At 45.6% G+C, this 24,912-nt stretch overlaps 1 protein-coding gene across 1 annotated transcript in view; it reads left to right on the top strand.

Moving 5' to 3' along the window:
* The window catches only part of Lamc2 (laminin subunit gamma 2), a 57,328-nt gene that overhangs the window by 13,873 nt on the left and 18,543 nt on the right, over window positions 1–24,912 (top strand). The window contains exons 2-8 of the mRNA XM_027935017.2: window positions 4,652–4,840; window positions 13,301–13,436; window positions 16,681–16,779; window positions 19,677–19,813; window positions 20,610–20,732; window positions 21,770–21,959; window positions 24,667–24,779. Of these exons, the coding sequence (XP_027790818.2) occupies window positions 4,652–4,840; window positions 13,301–13,436; window positions 16,681–16,779; window positions 19,677–19,813; window positions 20,610–20,732; window positions 21,770–21,959; window positions 24,667–24,779 (987 nt within the window). The remainder of the gene's footprint in view (window positions 1–4,651; window positions 4,841–13,300; window positions 13,437–16,680; window positions 16,780–19,676; window positions 19,814–20,609; window positions 20,733–21,769; window positions 21,960–24,666; window positions 24,780–24,912) is intronic.

Genomic DNA, 24,912 nt, shown 5'->3' with positions numbered 1-24,912 from the left:
TAAACCAGACTAGTAGCAGCACGGAAATAATGTAGTAATCCAGCATGTAGCTCTTTCAGTTCTCCCACCCATCTTACGTACCTAACTTTGCTGAATGCTGTTTCATGCATTTTTTCCTTAACAAATATCAATATCCTAATATTGTCTCTATATATTCCTTATTTATCTTATTTATTCACTCCCCAAATCTCATGTAAATTTCACAAGGGCTGGGACATCTACTGGTTTTGTTTGCTGCAGTGTCTAGAACAGGGCTGGCACATAATAGCTGCTCAACAAATGCATACCAAGCTTCTACTATGTTGGTTAATGGCTCACAGCTGACCTGGGGAATGTCCAAGACACCCTTGTACTTCCATTACTTACATTTGTGTCAAGGATCCCTGATGAAAACTGGACAAGATATTTATGAAATTCACAGCTGGCCCAAAATTTGGAAGCAAGAAAATAAAAATGAAAAAAACAAAACAAAACAAAAAAACCCAACATTCTAGATGTAAAACTGAACAAGTCTAAACATAAGAGAAGGAAAGAATAATAAAAATACTGGTAGAATTTCCTCTTGTTTTAGAATCTATCATGGGATTGAATGTGGATTAATGGGATTAATTTGTTTATTAATCTAAACAAATTATAAATTACTAAAAAAAGGTTGTTTTCTGAGCTGGGATTCCATGAAGAAGAAGAGCCCTTGAGGAAGGGAGATGACTGCTAAAAGTTTGTGTTGGCATTTTAAATCTCCAGTTATGTGGAGATTTGGAGTCCTTTAATTAGTAGAATCATGTATAGGTTTCCTGGAGTTAAAAAGAATGTTAATAATAATAAAAAACTAAATAGCTACTATGGAACAGGCACTGTGTGGTACCCAGGGCTTTATTTTCCTGACTTTTCTGCCTGTTAGAAGTGCAGAATCAAATACAGAGATTTGCCCTTGGACACACCTTTGTTTCAAGAAGAAAATGGAAAAGGAAATTTTGGCCAACATTTAGAAATCAGTAGATTTTCACACACAGAGCCAGATTTCCCTCATCCTTAAGGGACATACATGGACACTGACCACAGTGGAAGCTGGTGCTGTGTGGCTTGGTCTCCCCTTTCACACTGTCTCCCCTGCTCCCTGCGGCCTCCTTCCTCGCAGGGCAATGTCCTGGGCAATCGACGAGCTCACGGTAGCAGATGGGCAGGAATTGGTCCTAGAATAAAAAAGACCACACACAAGCCATGTTATGTTCATTTCATTAAAGCCCTTTTATGTGCAGGAATATTCTAGAATTTAAAATGTCATAGTTGGGCTTTTGCAGTAATGAAAATTAATAATAGTTGGATTAGGGAAATTAGGCTAAATCTGGGAGACGATTTGAAAGAGACCATGTTTCAAATACCCATCAATGAAGAAAAGAATCGTTCTGTGCAAAAGGAGCACGGGATGAACTAACTTCGCCCTCGCTCTTTGGAGGGTGAATGTGGAAGACTCGATATTGAGCTAGATTCAGCTTGGTAACTAGCATCTGAGCCCAGCGTCTCTTGGTAACCTCAAAGTCCTGCAGGCACGGTGAGGTGAGGGAATATCACATCATGCAGATCCCAAGGCCAGTCCAGTCCCGGACACGAGACCCCTAGGTGCCCTCATCCTGTGGCATAGTCCTTGGCTTAAGGGAAACCCATTTGGAGAGAAGGATAATTTGGCAATAGATTTGTAACTTTGGGGGCAAGTTCTGGACTGGAGATGCTGGCTAAGGGCCTCCCTTGCTGGAACATAGTGTACCCCCCTTGAGGGCTGAGAATCTAAAAGAAAACACCCCTGCCTCCCCTTTTCCCCCCAAAGTTGAGCTTTAGAGGAGAAAGAACAGAAGGGGAGGAAAGTGGTAAGAAAAAAATTATAACAAGTTTGTCTATTTTTAAAATATTGCCCTGATAAATGTATCATGAGTTATCTTTAAAGTTAAATATTACTAGCAAAAAGCATGTCCTGAATTAGAAAGGCTCAATGCAAAGTTTGTACTTAGCATCAAGGCAGGTGGTACATGCCTGTAATCCCAGCTACTTGCGAGGCTGAGGCAGGAGGATCACAATTGAGGCCAGCCTCAGCAACTTAGTGAGACTCTATCTCAAAATAAAATAAAATGGCTAGGGTATAGCTCAGTGATAGAGCACTTGCCCAGCATGCACCATATTTGAGGCCCTGGGTTTGATCCCCAGTACCACCACCACCAAAAAAAGAAGAAAGAAGAAAGAATTGTTTTTGCACTTATTTTGAGCTTGTTCCCAACAGGCATGCAGAACAGGGAGGGCATTGGCTCACTGGATGATTGAGCTGAAGAACCTTTCAAGGATCTTTGGCAGGCGCATTTAGCTCTTGTGATGGGAACAACCATATCCTTGGTAGAAATTTCATAGCATATGACAGCTGCATGGCGCATCTGTTGGAGTCCAAAAAATCAGTTTCACAGCATTTGTTGGGAAAGATTCAGCTTGGCACCAGGTCCGCGAAAAGGCCCTGGGAGTTTAAATTGAGTGCAAGTTGAACAGGCTGTGAGTTTAATGAAATGTTAGTCTCCATCCTTGGAATGAAAATATCTAGTCCCGTTACCAGCTGAGTGAGCTGTTCAAACCACACTAAAGTACTCCAGTAAACCCTCATCATGCTAACAAGGATGTCGAAAATTAGGGTTTGTTGCTAAGAAGATAGTCAAGAAGAACCTAGAAATCCTGACACAGGCAATGGCTGAGAGACCAGAGGTGATAGGTCTCCAGGTTAACCTGAAGAGGAGAAAACTAAGGATTTTCCACGGTCGTCCTTGGATACTCAAAGGCTTGACTGATACAGGACCTTGTCAAACGTTATCTGACAATTGTATCTGTTGAATAAATAAATGAATGGAAAGAAAGTAGGTGTGTGAGTGTGTGTGTGTGTGTGTGTTTTCTAGAGAAGAAAAGAACACGTGGTGAAAATCCAGGGAAAGAGATACATGTGAGACACTATAAAAGTGACTTGTAGCCCCAGTGGTACCAAGGGAAGGACAGGTCATTTTACCAGACTAGGACAGATTCCAGGGGAGGCGGCAGGAGCCTCTGTTTGATTTGTAAGAGTGCCTACATGCAGTGCTAAATCAGGGTCATGAGAATAAGATAAAATGGAGAGGCGCGAGGGCTTTGGAGTCAGACCTGGGAGCAAATTATACCTTTGCTTTTTAGCTGGGTGTCGTTAGGCAAGACAACTACCCTCTCTAAGTATTCGTTTTCTCATTTGTTAAGTGAAGATAATAAACCCACATTAAAATGTTACGGTGAGAATTATTGAGCTGTTGAACGTGAAGCCCTAGAAACACAGTGGACTCTGGGTAGATGTCATTGACTTCCTGTGGATGAGATGGCCTTTAAAGCAGCAGAAGAAAGTTCTAGAAACTACTGAGAGGCAGCACTTAGGAAGTCCATTAGACTCACTGCATCGTCTTTGTTGGTTCCCTCAGGCCCTGCCCAGAGCAGCTGCTCAGCACATGTGGGCCCATTTGTTGACTTTATGGTCAGCACTCTAGATAAGTCCTGGCCCTGGGCACTCTAGAAACAGGCTTTTGTTGAGGCTGCGTGGCCCACGGAGGAAGGAAGTAGGTTTGACATCAGAGAGGGGCTCAAATCCCAGCTCTCCACCGGGCCACATTCCTCTGCCTTCTGAGCCGCCTTTTTCTCCTCGGAAACGATACCTGCTCCTGTGAGTGAGGGATGAATCCCGTGGGCATAGGTGTTGGGGATTTTTTTCTCAGGGGATCCTCTAAACAATCCAAGGAGGCAGATAACGTGCTGTTTACATTTGTAGAAGAAACAAGATTTGGAAGCTGAAGTGGCTTTCCCAAGGGAAGAGCAGCCCTGGTATCACCCACGTCCCTCAACCTCAAGGCCCAGCATCGTTCCCTTGTAAATCGTGACTGAAACATCTTGAGTGTCTACTGTATGTCAGGTGCTGGGTCATGTGTCATCTCATTGGCTGTTGAGGTCCCCCATGGAGATGTTAGTCATTCCCTGAGTCTCTTAGGAACATTTTCAGGATGAGCTTCCTAGACACCATAGAGGATGTCTTTATTAATTGGAATGTGGTTCTCTTTAATGCTTGGCTTTGGGAGGGGCATTCAGGGCACAAGTGAGGACCGGAAAAGGTACCTGTCCGACAGTCTTATGGGCTCTCCAGCCTTGACCGCCACTGGAGCGACAGGTGCTGTGTATCTTGAACACAGAACATCACTAGTTGTTAGACAGTGGGGCCTGAGCCTGCAGCTGGCAGCCTTGAGTCTTCTGCAACCCGTAGACTTGCTGTGTGGAATTTCAGAGTGTTTTGAAGTCATAAAATCTTAAATCATGAATTTTTGCATAAGAACATATCATTTAAGATGTTTGGTTCCTCTTAAAGAATAGGACACTCTGGCGACCCAAGTTCACATTCTCCCAGGCAGCAACCCACCAGCACTGTGTCAGAGCTGCTTCCTTTAGGAGGAGCAAGAGTCCTCATGGTCCCTAGATGGTGCCTTTCATTCCTGCATTGAGAAGTTTAAACCCACTGGTGGTACCCGGCATCATTTATACTACTACTAGCAAAAACACCTGGAAGAATGTTCCTGATGGTTTTTCTTATTGATGCCTTTCCCCCCACTCTTCCTAGTCTGCGATTGCAATGGGAAGTCCAGGAAGTGCATCTTTGATCAGGAGCTTCACCGACAGACAGGCAACGGATTCCGCTGCCTCAACTGCAATGACAACACTGATGGCGTCCACTGTGAGAGGTGCAAGGAAGGGTTTTACCGCCACAGAGACAGAGATCGCTGTTTGCCCTGCAATTGTAACCCCAAAGGTAGGTGAAGGGTGGGGGGAGAAAGAGGGAGAGGGGGCATGAGAGGGAAGGAGGAAGGAGGGATTGATGAAGAGGAGGGAGGGAAAGAGGAAAAGAAAGCGGAGGGGAAAAGCAAGCAGGCCAAGAGGGAGGTGTGCAGCTTCCAGAAAACTGGGAATCCAGCAGACACTGGAGTTTGGAGCAATTTCAACCTGAAAGGAAATGTGTTTCTTTTGAGTTGGGGTTGGTGGAAACAGCTGGTGTCTTTGGACAATGTTGACTTGAATTCTAGTGCTGAGAGTCCCATGATTAACTTTTTCAGGTAGATGACAGTCTGTGAAGCTGTCAGGGACAAGGGAAGCTTGCTTGCTTGCAGCGAAGGTCCCTCATCTCCATAACCATCACTTTGCCCAGCTTCTTGAAAAATAGGAACCCAAAAGATGGGTTTCTGGTGCTTTGCCGCGTGCTAGCAATATGAAGTGGTAACCACAAGAGAGACGACAAACAAATAGGAAGATTAGAATCTTTCATGGGGTGTTTATAAGAGAAAATAGAACAACCAACAGGAAGCTCCTAACAGGGAGGCAGGTTGATAGGAGAGCTAGTTGCTTTTCTTTTAAGTGACTGCCCCCCCCCCCCAGTGCTCTAGTTGCAGAACTCTAGGTGGGCACACCCTGCTGTGCTTCTCCTGAGCAGACAGTAAAAGTTAGTAAATATAAGCAAGGAGAGGCAGATAGTTCTGTGAATAAGTTAAGGTATTTTAGTTGTTGTTGTTGCCTTATTGTTCTATCCTCTTTCTTGTCATGGTTTAGTTCTCTTTGCTAGAAATTGTTTAAAAGCATGATAATCACTCATCCACTTAAAGGGGAGAGCTGTACTGCGTGGCTTACTTGCGGTGTCCCTTCTGGAAACCCAATTCAGAGCAGCAGTTGAAAGAATCTAAAAGTGGGCAGATGTCGGTGAAGTCAAATGAGTTGCTGGTTGAATGTGTCATATAGAAAATTGGGGAGACCCGTGATGATATAACCCATACCCCAGGAGTCAGTCCCAAGTTCATGCAGTTTGCAATTCTCATGTGATTTGGGTCAGATTTGCTTAGCTTTGTGGTATAGAATCAGCATCCAGAATCTTTTGGAGTTAGCAGTTCTCCCTGTGAATCAAAGAACTTCATGAAGAAAACGTATTCTGCTTTAATGAGCATTTATTTAACCTCTGGGAGGAGCCCACAGCTACTTAGAGCATGCAGCTTCTCTGAGAGTCACTGGGGTTGGCTCAGTCCAGCAGGGGGGTCGGCAAGAGTGCGATTAGAGCCTCAGCTGGCTGCCCTGGAAGGTCTGAGACAGGTTATAATTTCAGAGGAGACTGAACCTTGGCGAAGAGGAAGGGTGGGGAGGAGTTCACCATCTCCTCCTTCTCAGTGTGGAGTCCTCTGCTTGCCCAGGAGCAGGGAGCCTGGCTCTATCTTTTCCCGTGGAGGGCAAGCGCCCAGACCCTGTGTGAACCACCTGGCAGCAAGCGGTGGAGCCAGCGATGATGCTCTTACCTGATGTGTTGTGTGATTCTCTTATCTGTGTGCAGGTGCTGACCCGGCCAGGCCCTTTACTAGTGCCTTTCATCCAGTGCTAATCAATCATTACCAATGACATCCCAGAGGGGGCTGTGCTATTTTCCCCCATTTTACCAATGAGGAAAGGCTTGGAGAGGGAGAGGAAGAAGCCTGTACAGCTAAGGGGCAGAGCCAGGGCTCAAACCCACGTGTGCTCACATCAGAGTCATAGCCTACAGGATACTGGTGGATTTTGGAGCCAGGCAGCCTGGATCCAGTTCAAATCTTGGCACTACTGCTACCTCTGGATCACCTGGGGCACATTCAGTAATCTCTTCCTGCTCCAGTATCCTCATCTGAGAAAAGTCATACATCATAGAATCTGGCAGAAAGAAAATGATGCTTGTTTGACAACAAATTGGAGTTGATTGTAGTTGGTATAATTAAGATGGAGGTCAAGGTCCCAATCTCCTGGAACGCTGGCCTTTTTAAAAAATTACATTCCAGCATGAAAGAAGCCTTGTAGAAGCCACATATTTGGTCTGAAACTGTCAGTTAACCTATTACTTATTATTAACATCTCCCAGTTGGCAGTGAATATTTTTAAATATTTTTCAACAGTGGGAAAACTGACCTAGAAAGTCAACCAGTGGCCTAAAGTCTCCTAGCAAGTGACAGCCAGACCTAATGTTTAACCTACCTCCTCGTCCTGGACACAGTTACCTATTGTTTCCTTCACACGAAAGAAAAAAATTTAGGAAATAAAAAAAAAAAAGGGCGTTAAAAGGTGACATCCAGGGGAGACCGCAGGAGTCCAGGGAAAACATCATGGACGTTGTTTTCTAAGATCTGACTAATACTTGACACTGTTCCTGAGCATTTTCATATACTGTATCTTTTGTTGGCTCCCATAACAGCCTGACAACCCTTATGATTTAACACGTCCTGCCTCCCCCGTTATAAAGACCGAAGCTTCAGGGTCTAACCGGCCCAAGTTGAGTGTTGGGTCAGTAGCAGAGACTGCTCCTGCCACCTACTACTCCTGCTCCACCTCAGCTGTGCCGCTCAGTAAACCAGAGGCACAAATATAATGCCCTGTGTGATTTCTCAGTCTCACAATCAGCTGGAGATCATTTCCCCTTTGAAGTCACAGCTGGCAAGGGAATTTGTTGTACACTCAGTTTCAAATGCAAAAGAAGCCGCTCATTCCATATGTGGCAAACAAAACCCACAGCTCCACTAATCCCCAAGGTGGTTGCAGATTTTGGATTTCACGTCAATTTCTCATATGCTCCAAAGTGAGGCTTTTTTTTTAGGTAATGGTGTTATGGGCTCAGCAACAGGAATGAGTGTCTTCAACTCATTACCACATATTGAAACCCTATGTGAATGTATATTTTTACCTCCCATGACACCTAAATTCTTGAGGTCTGTGTGGACATCATTGATATGGACTTATTCTCTTAGTTTTATTATCACTTATATATCTATGAATCTGATTGAGGGATTATTCATATCATAATATTTGAACTATTGTTTAAAACATGTCTTTAAATGTAAGTGTACACATGTATATGTATTTGCGGGGCGGGTGGGTGGGTACTGGAGATTGAACCCAGAGGCACTTAACTACTAAGTTACATCCCCAGCCATTTTTTATATTTTATTTTTAGAGACAAGGTCTCACTGAATTGCTTAGGGCCTTGCTAAATTGTTGAGGCTGGCTTTGAACTCACGATCCTTCTGCCTCAGCCTCCCAAGCTGCTGGAATTACAGTAGTGCATCATGGCACCTGCTTACATATGTATTTTCAAGTGTTCTCAAAAGGAAATAAACTCTTGGATTAAATTTTAAATAATAATAATTTTTAACACCTTCTCAAGTCCTCATGTGGACTCTATCTACATAAGCCCTGAAAGTGTGCATTGATTCAATTATTGCTTATGGAAACAGGAAGATCTTCTTAATTTGTTCTTTAAAGCCAATTGTTTATAATCCCTAAGACTAGCTTATAATCTAAGAGTTGGGGCCTATGTTTTTATTTTCGTGAGACACTTTGAAAACCCAGCGTTATTTTTCTGGAAATTTTGTGTCATGAAATAAGTTAGTCATGTTCACAGAAAGTTAACATGTCAACTTTGAAGGCTTGAAGGGGGCCTCCGGGGTAAATGACAGTATAATATAGGTAATAGACTAGTCTCTTACAGCATGATAAACTACATTTTTTTGAACACCTACTATATGTGCGACTCTGAATTAGGCACTTTATATATATTAGCTCACAGTTTCCCAACAGCCCTAGAAGGTATCTGTTGTCATCATCATTTAAAAGAAGTAGGGAAGCAACTTGCCCAAGGACACACAGCTAGTGAGAGCCAGAGCTGGCATTTCACTTGAGAGCTATTGGTCTTTAACACCTGGACTGTTTTCTGGTTCCCCAGCTTCCTCTAGCAGTACTCTCTAGACAGTGTCCCACAGAACACCGTGACCCTTAGGATAATAATAGGTATTGCCTTAGGATGTCCAATAATGTTCAGAAACATTGGCATTAAAAGTTAAACAGTGGGGGTGGGGGCAGCATGGGAGGAATGGAGGAATTTTGGATAGGGCAAAGGGGAGGGAGGAGAAGGGAGAGGGCATGGGGGTAGGAAAGGCAGTGGAATGAGATGGACATCATTACCCTAAATACATGTATGAAGACACTAACGGTGTGACTCTACTTTGTGTACAACCAGAGAAATGAAAAATTGTGCTGTATATGTGTACTGTGAATTGAAATGCATTCTGCTATCATGTATGACAAATTAGAGTAGATAAATAAATTTTTTAAAAAAGTTAAACAAGGGCTAGGGTGCAGCTCAGGGGTAGAGTGCTTGTCCAGTGTGTGCAAGCCCTGGGTTCCAACCCCAGCACTGAAAGAAAAAACAAAAAATGTTGAGCAAGCTTTTTTGCCTACTGAATGTATGATTATGTTATCAATCTCTAAAAGATTTAGCTTACACCATTTCTTAAACCTTTGACCACAGAATACTTACTTTCCTGGACATAGTTAATACTTCTCAGAAGAATGCTTTGTAGAATACCATCTGGGACTATTTGGGCCAAACCCAAAGCCAAGTATGATATTTTCTACCCTATAAGGTTCTTCTTATTATTCTTATAATTTATAATTCACTTCTAAATAACTACTGCAGAGAGAATATTCTGAAGTTGAAAGTATAATTATCATTAATTTGAATGGAAAAAAAAATGTGTTTCTGGGGCTGAGGTTATGGCTCGGGTAGAGCGCTCGCCTCGCATGTGCGAGGCCCTGGGTTCGATCCTCAGCACCACATAAAAATAAATAAATAAAATAAAGGTATAAAAAATGTGTTTCTGGGTTCCCCAGTCAACATGCATTTATGTTAAAACAACCGATCTCATTACAGAGAGACTTTTTAAAAAAATCTAATGTTACTAATGACAGCATAACTTAAAAGGAATTTTCCTTCCTAGCTTCCTTTGCTGACCGCTTATAGAGCTGTGAGTGTGGTGGTCTCCAAACCCAAACCCAGCAGCCTGTTGCCTTCAGCTCTGAGAACACTCATTCTCCTCTCTTGATTCCCAGACCTCCCATCCCTCGGTTCCTCTGCTTGGTTTGACTCTGTCCTGAGACTTTCTCCTCTCTGAACATCCTCACCCTTAATCAGTGGGGTTCCCATTCTGTTCACAGCTTTCCCCTCCTCTCTCTGGGCACCCCCAGAGTGATCTCATGCTTACTGGGGCTTAGTCAGCCTGTGAGCTGAGAGCTCCTACACCTTCGTCGCCAGCCCCTTTCTGGTGCTGCAGATGAGCACTTCCTCCTGGATACGCCACTGGAAAGGCCAGCTTGAATGTCTGAAGCTCAACTCACTGCCTTCACTTTAGGATTCATCCCAAGGTCTTGCTGTCCTTTGGCCTTCTCAGCTGGGTAAATAGATCACAGTCCCGAGAGCTATGAACTGTGGGACCAGGGTGTCATCCAGATGGTCTCTTCTTCCTCAGCATCCATGACCCCACAGCTGCCCACACCTGTTCATTCTGCGTCCACTATGGCTCTTGCCACATCCCCCCATCCCCCGCTGTGGCTCTCCATCCAGGCCATCATGGTACAGGTGGATGCAGGCCGGTCTTGCCCTTTCCAAGCCATCAGCAGATTGCTCCAGAGGGTCTCAACGGCAGGACGGCTCTTGGAGCTCCTTATTCACCAAAAGTTAATCTGTCATCCAGCTGAAAACTTTTAATCCACTACTAGGTAGTATGAGCTAGCATAGAGAAGGTGTCTAACTCAATATCTCTCGTGTGTTCAAAAAATGTCGCTTACACTCTTATCACAGAGTGCTCCTTCAAGCCTTGCAAAGGTGACATGGAGCTGTTCACAGACTCTCACTGTGAAGGTGACTAATTTCTTTCGTGTTTCACATGCCTCATAAAAGCCTTTATATAGGCACAGAGCCAATGCATTTATTGATTTGAATTCAATCTACTAGTGGGTTAAAAATTCACAGAAAGATAACTAACAAATTCACTAACAAACATGTAGCTACTAGCTGATATTCTCTGGTCTCTGTGGATTATGGCTACTACCCTAATGATCACAGTTATTTGAAATATATGGATTAGTCTACGGTTCTGCCTGCTGCAGGGACATTATAAAAGTAGCTAGCCTTCTACCTCATCTTTTGGCTCTCGGTCAACTCCTGTCACAGAAGCCCCTCCCTCTTCTTTGACATACACATATTAACCCTGCAGATTTCCAGGTGCCTGCTTTGCGTGGGGCGCTGGGCTGCAACCTAAGCAGGGATGGTGAAAAGTAAAGCCAGGCCAAGGACTAGAGCAGGGGTGGTGGGGGGTGGGGGGGCAGGCAGTTTAGATACAGGAGTCGGAGAAGATTTCTCCAGGAAGTAACATCCAATCTCACCTGAGTGTTGCAAATGGGCCAACGAGGAGAAGTTTGGGGAAAGAGCATTCCAGAAGGAGCAGAAGGTGCAGCCATACTGAGAAAGCAGTTCAGCGCCTTCCAGGAGTAGGAAGGGGAGCTGGGCGGCAGGAGCTTAGTGAGCCAGGGTAAGAGATGAGGGAAGGGAGGCAGGGTCTCAGGCCAGGGCGTGGGGTTTGCATTGGATTCTGCTACCAGTGGGGTCCAAGCCAGAGGACTTCAATAAAACACGATCTCAGTTACCTTTTGAAAAGAGCACGCGCTGGCTTCCATATGGAGACTGGAGCATGGAGAGGGGAGGATGGAGGGGAGGATGGAGGCTGGGGCGAGTGAGGTGGGGCCCAAGTGAGAGAAGATGGAGGCTTAGCCTGGGCGGGCACAAAGGCAGGTAGGCGGTGAGAGGTGGTGACATTCCACAGTGGTTCTTCTTCTTCTTTTTTTTTTTTTTTCACCCCGAGAGCTTCTCATTTTTCATCAACACTCAATTTGAGAGGATGCATTTGCAACTAAGAGCATGTCCCTGAAAAACTGAGTGGGTGAGAGCCACACTCTAAGGCATTAACAGGCCTGCACAGGGCAGCGTTCCATGAGATGCGTTCAGCAAGGTGTGAGGGTGAGGGGCCCCTCTCCAGGCAGGTGGAGATATTTTTGATAAAGGGACCTTTTTGTGCTCTTAAAAAGCATGCCAGGAGCTGGGGTTGTGGCTCAGCGGTAGAGCGCTCACTTAGCACATGCGAGGCCCTGGGTTCGATCCTCAGCACCACATTAAATAAATTAATTAATTAAATGAAGGGATTGTGTCCAACTACAACTAAAAAATAAATATTAAAAAAAAAACATGCCAGCCAACAAACACACAAAAGAATGTTCAACATCTTTAGTAATCAGGGAAATGAAAATCAAAACTACGCTGAGATTTTTACTTCACTCCATTTAGAATGACAATCATTAAGAACACAAAAAATAATAAATGTTGATAAGGATGCAGGGGGAAAAAAAGAACACTTATACCCTGTTGGTAGGATTGTAAATTAGCGTAACCTCTGTGGAGATTTGTAGGGATTCCTCAAAAGACTAGGAATGGGCTCCTTGGCGTTTTTCCTAAAGAAATAAAATTAGCATTTACAGTGATGCACGCATCCGTATGTTTATAGCAGCACAATTCACAATAGCCCAGTTATGGAGCTAGCCTAGGTGTCCATCAACAGATGAAAATAGGTAAAGAAAATGTGGTATATATACATGGGATAGTTTTACTTAGCCATAAAGAAAACAAAACTACACCATTTGCAGGCAAATGGATGGTTCTGGAGAACATCGTGCTAAGTGAGATAGGTCCGGGGTCATATGTTTCTCTCATATGCAGAAGCTAGAGAGAAACAAGGAAAAAGAGACCCCATGAAAATAGAAGTGAGACCAATAGAACAGAGAAAGGGAATGTGGAGGAGAAGGGGAGGGGAAGGGGAGGTACAGGGGAATGAATGAGACCAATCCATGCCTCGTGCACATAAGAAATTTTAAGAGGCCGTGCCATACAAACACTGATTCCTGAAAGGTGGTTTTCGTCTGTTAGAGATAAGGGGGAATATCACTCGGTCTCTGCTATGAGCTCACTCCTAAGAGGCGGATGTGCTCAGTCACAGATTTTCTTTCTTGAGATCTCAATGACTTGATGGACTGCTTTAGAAAAGCCGTAGGCTGATGCTCCCTAATGCCAAATCAGTGCAGATGTGTAAATAAAAATGACTTTATGAGCAATTTCATTTCTGTTCATGAAGATAACAGAACCATCAGCTGTCAAAACCATCTCTACTGGGTGGAGGAATGCTCAGATGATTTGAAATAATTGTTCGAGGCAGCAGGTGCTGGATATTACTAGGTGTCTTGAGCTCCCACAGGTGGACAGTTGCTTCCTAATGCCTTGTAAGTTAAATACTTTCTTTTCATCTTCCCTTTTCCCCCACCTGGTGGGTTGCAGGTTCTCTCAGTGCTCGATGTGACAATTCTGGACGATGCAGCTGTAAGCCAGGTGTGACAGGAGACAGATGTGACCGGTGTCTGCCAGGCTTCCACACGCTCACAGACGCTGGATGCATCCGAGACCAGAGACATCTGTGAGCATCCTCACCCCACCATTGCTGTCATTAATGGGAATAATGATAATGACATTCCACTGGTGATCACTTTCATTTAATGAGCATCTACAGTGTGCTAAACACTGTTTTGAGTACTTCATGTGGGTTATCTAATTTAATCCTCGCACCAGCCCTAAGGGATTGGGGGTGTCATTATGTTCATTGTAAAGATCAGAAATTTAAACCATGAGAAGCTTAGTTGACCCACGTTACTGAGGAGGGTGGGCCTGCTATTCAAGCCCAGACTCTTGGCTCCTGAACCTGTTTTCTTCACCCTGACCATTGCCTCCTGTGAAGAACCAGGACAGAGGGACAGAGTCCATCACATTCTAACCTGGGACCCAAGGAACTTGGCATAGAAAAACTTTTCTACCTAATCTCGGTTCCCCTTAGTTTGTAACATTCTCTGTCTTTCAAATTCATTTTTGGAAGAAGATAGAGAATAACACATTATAAACCCCAGCCACTCTGCAGAGATGCTGAGCTAGGGGAGTGGTAAAGCATTAGCTAGAAGGCTACTGACAGAGGAATTGCTACAACTGATGGGAAACCAAAATAAACCCACTTTGCCTGATTAAAGCCTCTAAACTTAAACTTCTCCACCTCCAAGCTCCTGTCCCCATGCTTCAACCCATAATATCCTTGAACTCTATCCTCCCGGAGGTGGGTTGAGACTTGCTCCCGTCTCCCCTTGTCAAGCATGGCCACGTTGTGCAAAAGCTCTTTCTCTTTGGCAAAACTCATCGTTCAGTGATTTGCATACTGCATGGTGGGTGAAAAGGGCCAGGTTCGGTGACAATTTGGCAAGCCAGCCAGGAGCGTAGTCCAGATGGGCCTTTTGCCAGTGGCTCGCGGACCCCTACTGGTATTGAGAGCCTATGGATGAGTCCGAGGAACTATCTGGGCCATTGATCCCAGGGACCATTCTGGGACTTTCTCTGGCTTGGTGCTGCCAACTTTCAACCTTGACACATAATTTCACTTTTGCGATAGAGAAACCATTTCTGGATTGGGGAGATGTCTTATTTGGTGAGTGACTTAGATACGAGTTCCCGTTTCTCCTTCCTCCTCTGGTTTGGCCTTCATGTGGAGGGTCTTGTTTTGGGGAAATGTCTGCTATTAGGGAAGGATTAGGGAAATCTCTACTCTTAGAAGTTCTCTTGGTTTTGTTTGGATTCTGAGATCTGCTTCTGGCATAAATAACACAAGTATGGACTTTTGATCCGGTTTGTCTAAACTCTGAAGCACTGGGAATTGTTCATTCCGTTCCCACTCGCAGACCTTTGGGCTGCATTCTCCAAACTTAGGCGACTTTAAGCTAGACTGTCATGGAAAGGAAAAAGATGATACGATCCTGTAGTGCCACATGGCCACAGCGTACTCTTGACTCTGAAGAGAAATGGCCTGGAGATGGTCCTGGTTGGGTGACATCGTTGCCTGTGTTTTCAGCCCCTTGCCCAGATGGCACAGCCTCCTGTCTCAGCTGTGCTGTCCTAGTTATTGGTGTCACCCACTCTCTTACCTCTGGGCTTTTGCACAGATTGTCCCTTCTAACCCTTTCTGACCTCTTAGATCATCTTCAGAGACTCTCCCCGAGGCCCGGCCTCTCTCAGCAGCCCTTTTGAAACATGAAGGAGATCATATTGCTGCTCTGCTCAAAGCTCTCCCTGAGCTCCCCCTCCCCACTTCCGAAGGCCTGTGGGGCCTGCAGGACCCTCTGCCCTCTGCACCTGCCGCCCAGGCTCCACCCTCCTGGCCCCATGCTCCAGCCACAGCACCCTGCCTTCCCTTCTTCAAAGGAGCCACGAGCATGTGGCCCTGCACCCCTGGAGCAACCAAAGACATGCAGTGCCTTGTGGGGCTCCGTTCCACCTCATCATCTTGCAGGGCTCCCCCTCACTAGTCTGCATCCCTCACCCCTCAAATCTCTCATTTTCTGTCTGCATTGGCTTGTCCGTTCCTCCCCCTAAAATGTGAGTCCTGCTATGTGGCTTTGTCTTGTCCGTTGCTGGGTCCCCAGGGCCTTGAGGGGGAAGAGGCCCTAGAAGGTGTCCCAGGGTGGCTGCAGCTGCCCTTGTGCTATTTGCCATTGCTGTTCACACACCTGCCCTGCCGTGAGACTAAGAGACTGGGGCTGTTTCCTATTTCTCTTAGTGTCCTTGGTTCTTAGTGCACAGTAGGTGCTATTTGTCAGTAGTAATGGAGGGCCTAAGACAAGGAGGAGCCCATGGGAATCGAGAGGCAAAGCTTGGAAAGGAATCCTGGCCCTGAGCCTATCTGAAGTAGAGTGGGGTGGGGTGGGGTGGGGGTGTGAGGGAGAGGGAGGAGTCAAGGACGCTCCAGCCTTGGGCAGAATTTGGATATAGTCACAGGCCATCAGAGGACAAGGAGATCAGTAGGGAAAAGACATGACCTTGGTTTGAGACCCATGAATTAGACACCTCATTGTTTGTCAAAATGAGTGACAGAGACCAGTCTAATCATGAGACAGGGAGATTATGCCAGAATCAAATGATTTTTTTTTTTTTTGTACAGGAATTGAACCCAGAGGTTTAATATACATTTTCATTTTCCTTGGCTATGTACTTAGGAGTGGAACTGCTGGAGTTTGGTTGAATTTTGTTTTGTTTTAGTAGCAGGACTCTCAATGAAATGCTTTTGTTTGATTCTGATACTGGTTGATGTGATTCATACCTGTAATCCCAGTAACTCAGGAGGCTGAGGCAGGAGGATCCCAAGTTGAAGGGCCAGACTCAGCAATTTAGGGAAGCCCTGAGCAACTTAGTGAGTCCCTGTCTTAAAATTTTTAAAATTGAAAAAAAAAGGGGGGGGGGGGGCTGGGATAAAGCTCAATGGTAAAGCACCCCTGGATTCAATCCCCAGTATCCAAAAAAAAAAAAAAAAAGTCAACCAAACTAAACTAAATAGTTTAGTAATGAACTTGGGTTGCATTCTGGCACAAGCCCCTCATTAAGAGTAGGCAACGAACAGTTCATGGACTGGCTGCCACCCACACACTGCCCTGTGAGCAGCACCGGCATAGACAGCTGTGTCCTTAGAGAGAGGAGAAGGATTAGCAGGAGTGGGGATCGCCAGGAGAAGCCTCACTGAAGCCGACTTTGCCCAGCTTGGCGACGCTTGCTCCTGAGTGGGGCCATCTTTGTGATTTCAGTGGTGAAGCATTTGGAAGCCCATCCCTAATTTCCTTTTTCTTCTTTCCCAGAGATTCCAAGTGTGACTGTGACCCAGCTGGCATCGCAGGGCCCTGTGACTCCGGCCGCTGTGTCTGCAAGCCAGCTGTCACTGGAGACCGCTGTGATAGGTTTGTGTGAACCATGTCCCTACAGACAGCAGGGGTGGTGCCTGGGCAACTGGCACGAGAGCTAATCCTTTGAGTGCAGTTATGGAGAAAGGATCCCAAACAAGTGCTGATGCCCTTCCTCCTGCTCTCTGTCCTCGAAAACTGTTTTGTTTTGTTCTTTTTAAAATATAGTGGAGCCGTGCGCAGTGGCGCACACCTGTAATCCCAGCGTCTGGGGAGGCTGAGACAGGTGGATCACGAGTTCAAAGCCAGCCTCAGCAATGGCAAGGCACTTAGCAACTCAGTGAGACCCTGTCTCTAATAAAATCCAAAATTGGGCTGGATTGAATGTGGCTCAGTGGTTGAGTGCCCTGAGTTCAATCCCCAGTACCAAAAATAAATAAATAAATAAAATAAAGTGGAGCTTCCACAACTTTTCTACTCCACAATTGTGCTCTGGGCCCCTTCTCTGTTTTTACTGTGACAGAGGCAGGGGCCTCAGAGAGTCCCCTTGCCAGCTGGCTCTGAATCCCAGGTGCGTGGCTACAAGGTGGTATGCAATAACGAGGTCACGTGACTCCCCCTGGTCTTGGGAAACGCCTGGCCTAATTAACCATGTTGGGAAAATCCTTGTAAGAGGGAATATCACAGCATATGGCCATATATAACCATCGTCAACTGAAAAGGAGCAGCCCCGGGGCTGGGGTGGTGGTTACATGCACACACATGAGCCGGGGCATGAGGTAAGAGCCCCTTGGGTCTGCACCATGTTGGGGCAGGTGGAACAGCCAGGAGCCCTCCTCCCGCGGTTGTCACTGCAGGACATTCCTTAAGTACAAACCAGGCTCAGACTCACCTCTTCCTGTCCTGAGGTTAGGGGGGCGGTGAGGCTGGCCCCAGAGGTAAATGCTTCCTCCCCATTTCCTTAAAAAAGCAGTTCCTGGCACCCTGCCAATCCCTTCTACCTGGGCGGAGGAAATGCCAAATACATTCCTAGCTTGGGTTTTCAGGGGGTTCTTTGCTGCTAAGGTGAGGACAAGGAGAAATAGCTGAAGTGTTAAGAGAAGCCACGCCGCAAGAGCCTTTTTCATTTCAGAATCCAACACAGAATTAGAAAGTTACATTAAAAAGTGCCATCACCAATCAGTAGACCTCTGCTAAAGATATGCCATCCCAATGCCACCAGGAGTCCCTAAAAATGACTGCGATACTGGCTTTTATGGTAATCATTTTCCTTGCTTTTCTTTGTAATTTAGTATGCGTTATTCATAAGTTGGTATGCATTATTCGTAACTGAATTCATTCATAATTCTGATGTGTTCCTAAAAACCACCATTTAGTTTTGCCTGATTTTTTCCCATTCTTTATCCTTCCTCTCCACTCCACTCCTCCATCCCTCCATTTGGCCCTTCCTTTCTTGTTTTCTAATGTACAGATTTTCCCCTCATAAAACCACAATGATTTTTTTAATACATTATTTTTAGTTGTAGGTGGACACAAACCTTTATTTTATTTATTTATTTTATGTGGTGCTGAGGATCGAATCCAGTGCCTCACACATACTAGGCAAGCGCTCTACCACTGAGCCACAACCCCAGCCCCCACAGTGATTTTGTTAAACCCTTGCTCTCAGAGAAAACATGCTTGCTTTACAACTGTTCTCTGAAGCATCTGTTGTTCTCAGCTAACTGTTTTTCTGGGATGTGACACAATGAACATACCCCTGATACATGATGGTCCAGTGGCTTTGACTATGTGATTTGGAGGTAGATGGACATGAAGCTTGCCTCAACCACTTACCAGCTCTATGACCTCAGATGAGTTTCTTAACATCTCTGGTCTCCTCATCTAAGAAATTGGAGAAAAACAATGTCTATCTCGTAGGGCTTTAGGGAGGATTAAATGAGAATATACACAAGGTGGCTGGTACAACATAAGTGCTAAGTAAATGATCATTAAAACTATCATTGTTTCATGTGGAAGGAGGCAGCTAACTTCAATAGAGAAGCGGGCCTCCCCAGCTTCCCCGCTGCCTTCCCTGCAGCTTCCACAGCTAAGACTTGGCCTGCAGTTGTCCTTGGGGAAGCCACTGGAGGGCTTGGGCAGGGGCAGAGGTGGACGGCCAGCCTGCACTTTGCTGTAGCAGATGGGCTCTGGCCATCCTTCTTCCTTGTCAGGTCCTCACCTGCCCTTTCCCCGGTGGGCCAGAGCCTGGGTATGAGGGGCAGGGATGGTGACCGACACCTAGTGCTCTTGTGGATCAGGACGGGGAGCTGATGCTGAGGCAGGAGCCTTGCCCTCCTGGTCTTCACTCTGTCCCATTAAACACTTGCTTCAGGACAGGGCTGCTCTAGGTGTCCCTGCTCCATCCCTCCCTGCCCTCCCCATCTGACCTCCATCCATCACTGAAGATGGGTCAGTTGCTATTTCCAGAACATCAAGGCAAACTTGATTCTGCCGCACCTAGAAAGAGACAGAACATTCCTAATGCTCTTTTTTTTTTTGGGGGGGGGAGGGTGGTTGTTCATCAGATGGTCTGGGTGGAGGTGGTACACGAAACTTGCCATTTTCCTTCTCTGACAATTAAAAGGGCCAAGAGGGGAAGAAAGTAGAGAGAGGCTGAATCAACCAGCATGTTCTCTACATGGAATAAGAAATAACCACTGGGGTCGGTGGCACATGCTTGTAATCCCAGCAGCCCTGGAGGCCAAGGCAGGAGGATCACGAGTTCAAAGCCAGCTTCAGCAAAAGCAAGGCTCTAAGCAACTCAGTGAGACCCTGTCTCTAAATAAAATACAGAATAGGGCTGAGGATGTGGCTCAGTGGTTGAGTGCCCCTGAGGTCAATCCCCTGTACCAAAGGGGGGGAAAAAAAGAAAAGAAATAACCTATTATATCACCCCAATTTCTAAAATCCAGGTGTCGCCCAGGTTACTATCATCTGGATGCGGGGAACCCTGAGGGCTGCACCCAGTGTTTTTGCTATGGACATTCAGCCAAGTGCCGCAGCTCTGTGGACTACAGTGTCCATAAGATCACCTCCACCTTCCATCAAGGTAAGGCGCCCCGTTCGCTGTTTCTGTTTTTGAAGGTTGTATAGGGATTTGTGCCTACAGACAAACACCTCTCTGTCCATTGAATGGAGTCTCAAATCATGTTTAACAACTGTTTCATAGTTTTAAGTGTTCACCATGTTTTCAGGGTGATAAAGCAAACCCCCACATCTTGAAAAAGTCACAGCTGAATGGCTCCCTCACACCAGCGTAGGCATGACTTAAAAAAATAACTTAGAAGAGACTCACTTTTTATCTTCCTGTGTTTCCCACCCACATCGATTTCAAAGTCACAAAAGAGTCATTCATTTGGATTGGGGGTTTATGAAGGTTCCCCTGGAAGCCACACTCACTGATCACACTCCTTTCCCACACATCACCTGAGCTAATGAATCCGAAATGAGTTACCAAGCTACAGAGCACTGTAAACACGCTGGGAATGGATATCACTTCAACTTGTTCACATTTCTCTTTGGATCTGATGGACCCTCTCACCTCACTAAGGCCAGACCTTGTTTACATAACTCTAATAAAGATACAAATTAAAGGCAGATGAAAACATGCTCTCTTATCTCAAGATCAGACTCAAGGAGCTAAACAGCTGTGGGGTGGGAGCCAGTGAAGCTGAGATCCAAGAGGAGAGGCGCATGGGGAATTTTGAACTCTAGGAAGGAACGAGGAAACACTAGGAAAAGCCCACTTTTTACCTCAACAGGACTTTTTGGCAAGCAATCTTGCCATGACTCAATGGAGGTGGAGGGTTTGTCTCCAGTGCAATGGTTTTTTATTTGTGTTCCAGATGCTGATGGCTGGAAGGCCATCCAAAGAAACGGGTCCCCTGCGAAGCTCCACTGGTCTCAGCGCCACAGGGATGTGTACAGCTCAGCCCGACGATCAGACCCCGTCTATTTTGTGGCTCCTGGTATGTGAGGGGGAATTCTTCCTACAGAAGCCAAGTGAGAGCACTAGGGAGTCAGGATAGAAAAATCGAGTTACAAAATGTGGAATCCATATCGCTTGGTGTTCAGGGCAGTGGTGCCTCCAGGAGGCATCTGGGCTTAAGCCCAATTTAATGAAGTCACTAAGGCATGGCACTCTGGAGAAAACTGGGTGTCCTGGAGGGCAGACCTGGGGCCTACTTTAATCAAATGGGAGTTTCTAGGTTTCCCACCAAGGCAAGAAATCAAAAAGTGTGGTCAAATCTGTGGGTCTATTGAGAAACAGATGGAAAAGCAAAAACAAGGCATTTTTTAAAGCTCATATAATCAATATATGAATAGTGGATAATTAATTATAATAACTAACATAACTAATTATATATTCAAATCTATATATGTAATATATAAGCATTATATTCTATATAAATATATGTAAATATAAATTTATATGTGTAAAACATAAATATATATGTGTATGTATACATATATATATACATACACACACACACATACACATATATACAGACACATATATCAGTCAGTGGTCTGTGTCTGGGTAGAAGAATTCTGACTGGAATTCTAGTTCTGATCATATCCTTGGCCAAGAAGTGATTCCTGGGTGAGCTGTTCTTTTAACCTCTCTGAACTTAAGATCTCTTAACTATTAAATGGGAATGGAAATACCAGCCTTCCAGAACTATTGCATCAAATGTGATGATGTTCATGAAAGGCTTCTATAAACCACAAGGCATTATGTAGCCAATGGGACTCTTGCTGATTTACCCGGATCTTGTGTATCATAAGTACCAGGCTGTGGTCCCTCTAATAGATGAACCCTGTTTCATAGCCCAAATGGTATGATCATGTCCAGTGCTGGGCACTGACTTCCATCAGGGTGGCCTGGGGGTGTGGGATGGGTAACATGAGACTCCATGAGAGGTCACCCACATTGATGCAGACTTGGAAATGGGTTTACCTTCCCAGCTTCCCAACTGATCTTATTAAAAATTCTATTTCACAGCCAGATTTCTTGGGAATCAGCAGGTGAGCTATGGGCAAAGCCTGTCTTTTGACTACCGTGTGGACCGGGGAGGCCGACACCCGTCTGCCCATGATGTGATCCTGGAAGGTGCTGGTCTGCGGATCAGAGCTCCCTTGATGCCCCTCAGCAAGACGCTGCCTTGTGGAATCACCAAGACTTACGTGTTCAGGTGAAAAGAGAGATCTCAAGTGGGTGGAATAGAGCAAACTGTGATTGACGTCCAAGCCCTTTTTTCATCCATTCATTGTTCATTCGGTCAACAAGCTTTTCTGAGCACGTTTGGCTTAGCAGGCGGGTGTTGGATCAAGACAGGGCGTGATTCCTTCCCTCTAGCAGCTGGCGGGCTAATGGGAGAGAAAATAAACAGACGATAGCAAGGCAGACTGTCAAGTGGCGGAGAGAGACAGGGTGAGCACAGGTGCTTTGAACACACATGGAGGCACAACTGCCCCCCCCCCCTAGAAGATCAAAGGGAGCTTCCCGAGAAGGCAGGACAGTGTGGAGAGCGGCTTCAAAGGAAAGAGAAGCTGGGGGTGGTTAATGAGGAAGAGGAAATACCTTGGGTTTAGTCAGCTTTTTTGCTGCTTCTACCAAAAGCCCTGGCAAGGACAATTTAGAGGAGAAAAACGTTTATTTGGGGCTCACAGTTTCAGAGTTCGCAGTCCATGGACAGCCAGCTCCATTCCCCAGGGCCCAAGATGAGGCAGGACATTATGGTGGAAGGGTGTGGTGGAGGAAAGTGGCTCAGGACATGGCACCAGGGAGCAGAAACAGAGAGCTCCCCCCCAACATGGACAAAATCCATACTCCAAGGGCATGCCCCCAACTCCCTACCTTCTCCAGTCCCATCCCACCTGCCTAGAGTAACCACCCAGGCAATCCCTGTCCCTGGATCAATGCCTCAGTTAGGTTGAGGCGCTCATAACCAAATCATTTCACCTCGAAATTTTCTGCCACTGTCTCACACAGGAGCTTTCGGGGGACCCCACAAATCTAAAACATAACACCATGCTTGAGGAAGGCTGCATATTTAGGAAATTCCTGGTGGATGAGAAGCATGAAGTGGGGGGCAGTGAGGAATGAGATCTGAGAATGAGGTTGTGTGGGGCCCTGGACGGTGCTGTCCGTGGAGACTGCGCTTATACAATGAGGATTTCCATTGGCATGTTCAGAGAGGTCAGGGAAGGCAGCTGTGCCTAGTAGGTGCTCAGTTCTGTGCTAGAGGCTGGAAAGTAAAGATGGAACATGGTCTTTGCCCTACAGGCTCCTGTTCTAGTAGGCTATGGAACACATCAAAATGCCAACATAGAGGGCTGGTGGTGTAGCTCAGTGGTAGAGTGCTTGCCTAACGTGCACTAGGTGCTGGGTTCCATTCCTGGCACCACAGGAATAAATAAATAAAAGCAAGCAAACAAACATAATAGATAATTGCTTTAGTGGTAGAACATGTTCATGGGGTCTTGGAAAGAGCCCAATTCTATCTAGAAGAGCTGAGAAAAGCTTTAAAGAAGAGACCGAGAATGAAAAGATGCCTGGGACTTTGCCAGCAAGAAACATTATCAGCACCCTCCATATGTGAAGTTATGTGGGGCTGTGAGAAGCTGTAATAATAGGGGGCAAGAGATACTTATGGCAGGGACACAGAGTGGTTTGGGGAGGTGGGCAGATGAGGTGGAAAAAGCTGGAAATGGACCCATCATGGTGGTCTTGCATATCAAAATGCTTAGAGTTGCCTGTGCTGGAAAGATGGTAGAAAGCCATTGAGAGAGTGTATGCTGAGAAATGTCAGGTGTGAGACAGGGAGCAGATGCCATGTGGAAGGCAGTTCAGGTAGGGTCCTTCACTGGGCCATCAGAAGACATCCACAGTGGCTTACCTGAGGATGGTTGCCCAGAGCAGAGATACTAGGAATGGAGAAAGGAAGACCCAGAGCACATACCCCACAAGGTGGGCACTTAAATTTCCGAGTGTTCCTTATTCTGACAGTACATACTCAATTTTCCTCCTTGGAATATCCACTCCACCCTTCATGGCTTGGTGAACTTTCTCTTTGAGATTCAGTTTATCTGTTGTTCCTAGGTATTGCCCTTCTCAGCATCCCAGGTGAAGTTACAGCTCCTAGAGTGTGTCCGTGGCCTTTTGTGCATGCATTTGTAATAATGCTCACCCCAGTGATTTATAACTGTTTGCCCACCAACTCCCCCCAGCTGAATGCTGGTCATCTCCCTGGTTGTCTTTTCCTGCAGCCACACAAGCCAAGTGCACAGTCAACTTTTGTTAAACCAATCAGTGAATGAAACAAAAAGGGGTAGGGGTTGCTCTTGGAAGCATATTCTACTAACAAACAAAACCAAACTAAAAAGAATAGTCCAGGGACTAGTGACAGGATGCAGCAAGACACTCTGATGCCAAGTATTAGATGATGGACAAAGTAGAAGATGGAAACTTCCAGAAAGGAGTAAATAAAATGTGCTCAGATGACATGTCATTTAAATAAAACAAAACAAAGAATGAATGGTAGTGCTTGAGGGTCAGGACTTTTGGAACCCAAAGATGTTTCTAATTTAGGTTCTACATGGCCCAGAATACAGTGTGGTGTCTGAGGATTTGGGACCAACCTTGCTTCAGGCAGTATGACCCCTGGAGCTTGACTTTGCTTGCTGTCTGCCCTCCATCACTTCCTGCAGACTTGCCCTCCCCATGGAGGGAGAAAGCTCTAAGTTCCTGCTTAGGAAGAGATAAAGCTCATAGTCCTGCATCCCCTAAGCAGGACTACCAAGGGCCCTAGCTGTTGCCACATTCTTGGGCATCATTTGTATCAGGTAGTGATGTGATATGAGTTGGATTTTTACAGGTTTTTATTTTGAATTATGCAGATTAAATGAACATCCAAGCAGTAACTGGAGCCCCCAGCTGAGCTATTTTGAATTTCGAAGGTTACTGCGGAACCTCACGGCCCTTCAGATCCGAGCTACGTATGGAGAATACAGTAAGGGCCTGGGAGAAATGAAACTCTCTTCTTGGGTGTTAGTGTAATTTGCTTCAGCTCTCTAAGAGGGTGGGCTGTCTCCAAACAAGTCGATAAACTGCTTGATGGTTTTCGCCCAGAGTCTGATTAAGTC

Source organism: Marmota flaviventris, chromosome 12, assembly GCF_047511675.1.
Source record: "Marmota flaviventris isolate mMarFla1 chromosome 12, mMarFla1.hap1, whole genome shotgun sequence".
Taxonomy (NCBI): domain Eukaryota; kingdom Metazoa; phylum Chordata; class Mammalia; order Rodentia; family Sciuridae; genus Marmota; species Marmota flaviventris.
The sequence above is the reverse complement of the archived record's forward strand: the minus strand, read 5'-3'. Positions and strand labels throughout refer to the sequence as shown.